General features: G+C 36.5%; 1 protein-coding gene across 1 annotated transcript; it reads right to left on the bottom strand.

Annotated features, from left to right (window-relative positions):
* Window positions 1-1,276: 1,276 nt before the first annotated feature.
* Olfr127 (olfactory receptor 127) lies at window positions 1,277-2,248 on the bottom strand. The gene has a single exon (NM_146377.1). It carries the CDS (start codon window positions 2,246-2,248, stop codon window positions 1,277-1,279), a length of 972 nt encoding a protein of 323 aa, NP_666489.1.
* Between the last annotated feature and the right edge of the window lie 352 nt (window positions 2,249-2,600).

Here is a 2,600-nt window from a genome sequence, read left to right as displayed (position 1 = left end):
CTTTTTTGATTTATGATTTAATTTCATATGTAAAGTTGTGATGAACTTTTTACTATGTGATCATCTATTCTGAAAGATGTGTAAGTGCTGAAGACAAAGAGATCATCATCATCATCACCATTACCATCTTCATCATCATCTCATTTCATTGTTCATTTCCCTGTTTTCTTAGAGAGTTTTCATAGGAAACATTTTTACAACTTAGAAATAAATGGTAAATTCACTTTTCAAAGTGTCCCTTTTTCTTCCTTGGGACTTCAACTAGCAGGCTGAACTTAGAGCACAGCAATCCTTGTAGAGACAGAACAAGGCTGCATTACTTAATTCCCTTCTGTTAGGCTACAGGCGTTAATCACCTAAACCAGGGACTTTTAACCCTCAGAATGGGCAAGAAATTATTTAATACTTTATAGCAGTTATCATCATTACTACATAGACCAGGCTGGCCTAAAATCTTCACCGAGATCTTCCTGCCTCTGCCTCTGGATGTCTTAAATTATTTAAAAGAAATGACTTTTTAGGAAATGAAAATAATAGTAAATGATACAAGTTAAATAACTGAGGCTTATTTGTATATTATTTACATTGAATACTTCACACCCAAGAGAACTGTAGGAATTACTATATAGATATGCATAGAAGTGACAGGCTTGTTCATGCTATTCCTTAAAATTTGTACATGAAAAGATAGAAATAAACACGAACCTTTGAAATCCGTGATAAATATTAAAATTATGAACCAATTGGTGAACTGAGTAACCAGTAACTGTAATGAACTTTCATACTCATTATTATTATGATATTCTCATAAAGATATTTTCAAAATCCATGATAGTATTGTTGGTAAATTCACATATCTACCAGTGAGGCAATGGACTGGAAGAGTTAGAAAGAACTGGGTCTATACTACTAGATTATAAGCATATATTTTTACTAACTGGAAAATAATAAGTACATTTAATGAAATAGTTTCAAAGAATCAGATCACAACTTGATATGCAAAAGGTTTATAATATATATTTTCTAGAAAATACCTTGTTATTCTTTGTTTTTAACTTTTTTGGGGTGGGGGTAGGGGTTTCTAGACAGGGTTTCTCTGTATAGCCCTGAACTCACTTTGTAGACCAGGCTGGCCTCAAACTCAGAAATCTATCTGCCTCTACCTCCCAAATGCTGGGATTAAAGGCATGCGCCAACACGCCCAGCTATACCTTGTTATTCTTAACATTACATATCTAACATATTAATATATTAAAAAACATTTTCATGTCCAGTCTTAGCAGGCACTAAAAACAGAACAAACATAATTTTTCCCAATGAATTCTTCACTTAAAAGTAACTTCTTTACAGCTCTTTTCAAGGACTCATTTCTTAGACTATAGATAACAGGATTGAGGGTTGGGGGTAGTACTGTGTAAAAGATAGAGAGCATGAGGTCTAAAGCAGTTGGTGAGTCTGAGGTTGGCTTTAGATAGGCACAAATGCCTGTTGAGAGAAAAAATGAAACAACGAAGAGATGGGGCAGGCAGGTGGAGAAGACCTTAGATCGGCCTTCAGCAGAGGGCATCCTGAGAACTGTAGAGAATATCTGGCAATAGGAGAAGGCAATCCCCACAAAGCAGGCAAATCCCATTACAGCAATGAAAGTAGACACTTTCAGTAGTCCAAAGTCATCATTAGAGCAGGAGAGCTTGAGCAATTGCGGGATATCACAGAAGAACTGGTGAATAATTTTGTGCCCACAGAATCTGATAGAGAGTGTACTTGCTGTGAATAATGTTCCTGAGATACCTCCACTTAGCCACACAGCTGCCACAGCCCAAGTGCACTTTCTGGGACTCATTATGACCTCATAGTGCAGTGGGAGGCAGATGGCCACATAGCGGTCATAAGACATCACTGTGAGAATGGCCACCTCACTCCAGGCTAAACCTGTGAAGAAAAAAACCTGCAGCATGCACTGCCCATATGAAATATAGCCACTTCGTGCCAGGGAACTGTCAACATACTGGGGAACTGTGACAGAGAGAGATGAGAAGTCCATAATGGAAAGGTGCTTCAGAAAGTAATACATTGGAGACTGGAGCTGTTTGTCTATTGTTGTGATGGTGATAATGATGAAGTTCCCTGCTGAATCCAATAGGTATGTCACCAAGAAGAGCAAAGCCTGTAAGATCTGCAGCTCATGGTTGTCAGAGAACCCCATGAGGAGGAATCCACTCACTGTTGTCATGTTTCTTGGAGTCATTTTGCAAATAAGTTTGTGGTAACAGCTAAAAAATAAAAAAAATTGTGAAATGTATTAATATTTTATATATCTATCTATATATATATCATATAAAACAAGTTATACATAAATGTTCTATTTTCTCTATTTCAGATAATGTTTAAGGAATTGCAGTTTATCAAGCCTGAAAGCATGATAGATATACCTTCAATGCCAAGAATCTGCAGGATAAAATAGTTCTTCTGTGATGAGGTTTAGACTTTTTGATAAGTAAGCAGTAGTTAGAGGTGAGTACAAGTGTCACAACTCACCATATTGTTGTGCTTTCTCTAAAAACATTTCAATTTCCATCAAGGAAACCTATGACTTTCAA

Source organism: Mus musculus, chromosome 17, assembly GCF_000001635.26.
Source record: "Mus musculus strain C57BL/6J chromosome 17, GRCm38.p6 C57BL/6J".
In the NCBI taxonomy this organism is placed as follows: Eukaryota; Metazoa; Chordata; class Mammalia; order Rodentia; family Muridae; genus Mus; species Mus musculus.
The sequence above is the reverse complement of the archived record's forward strand: the minus strand, read 5'-3'. Positions and strand labels throughout refer to the sequence as shown.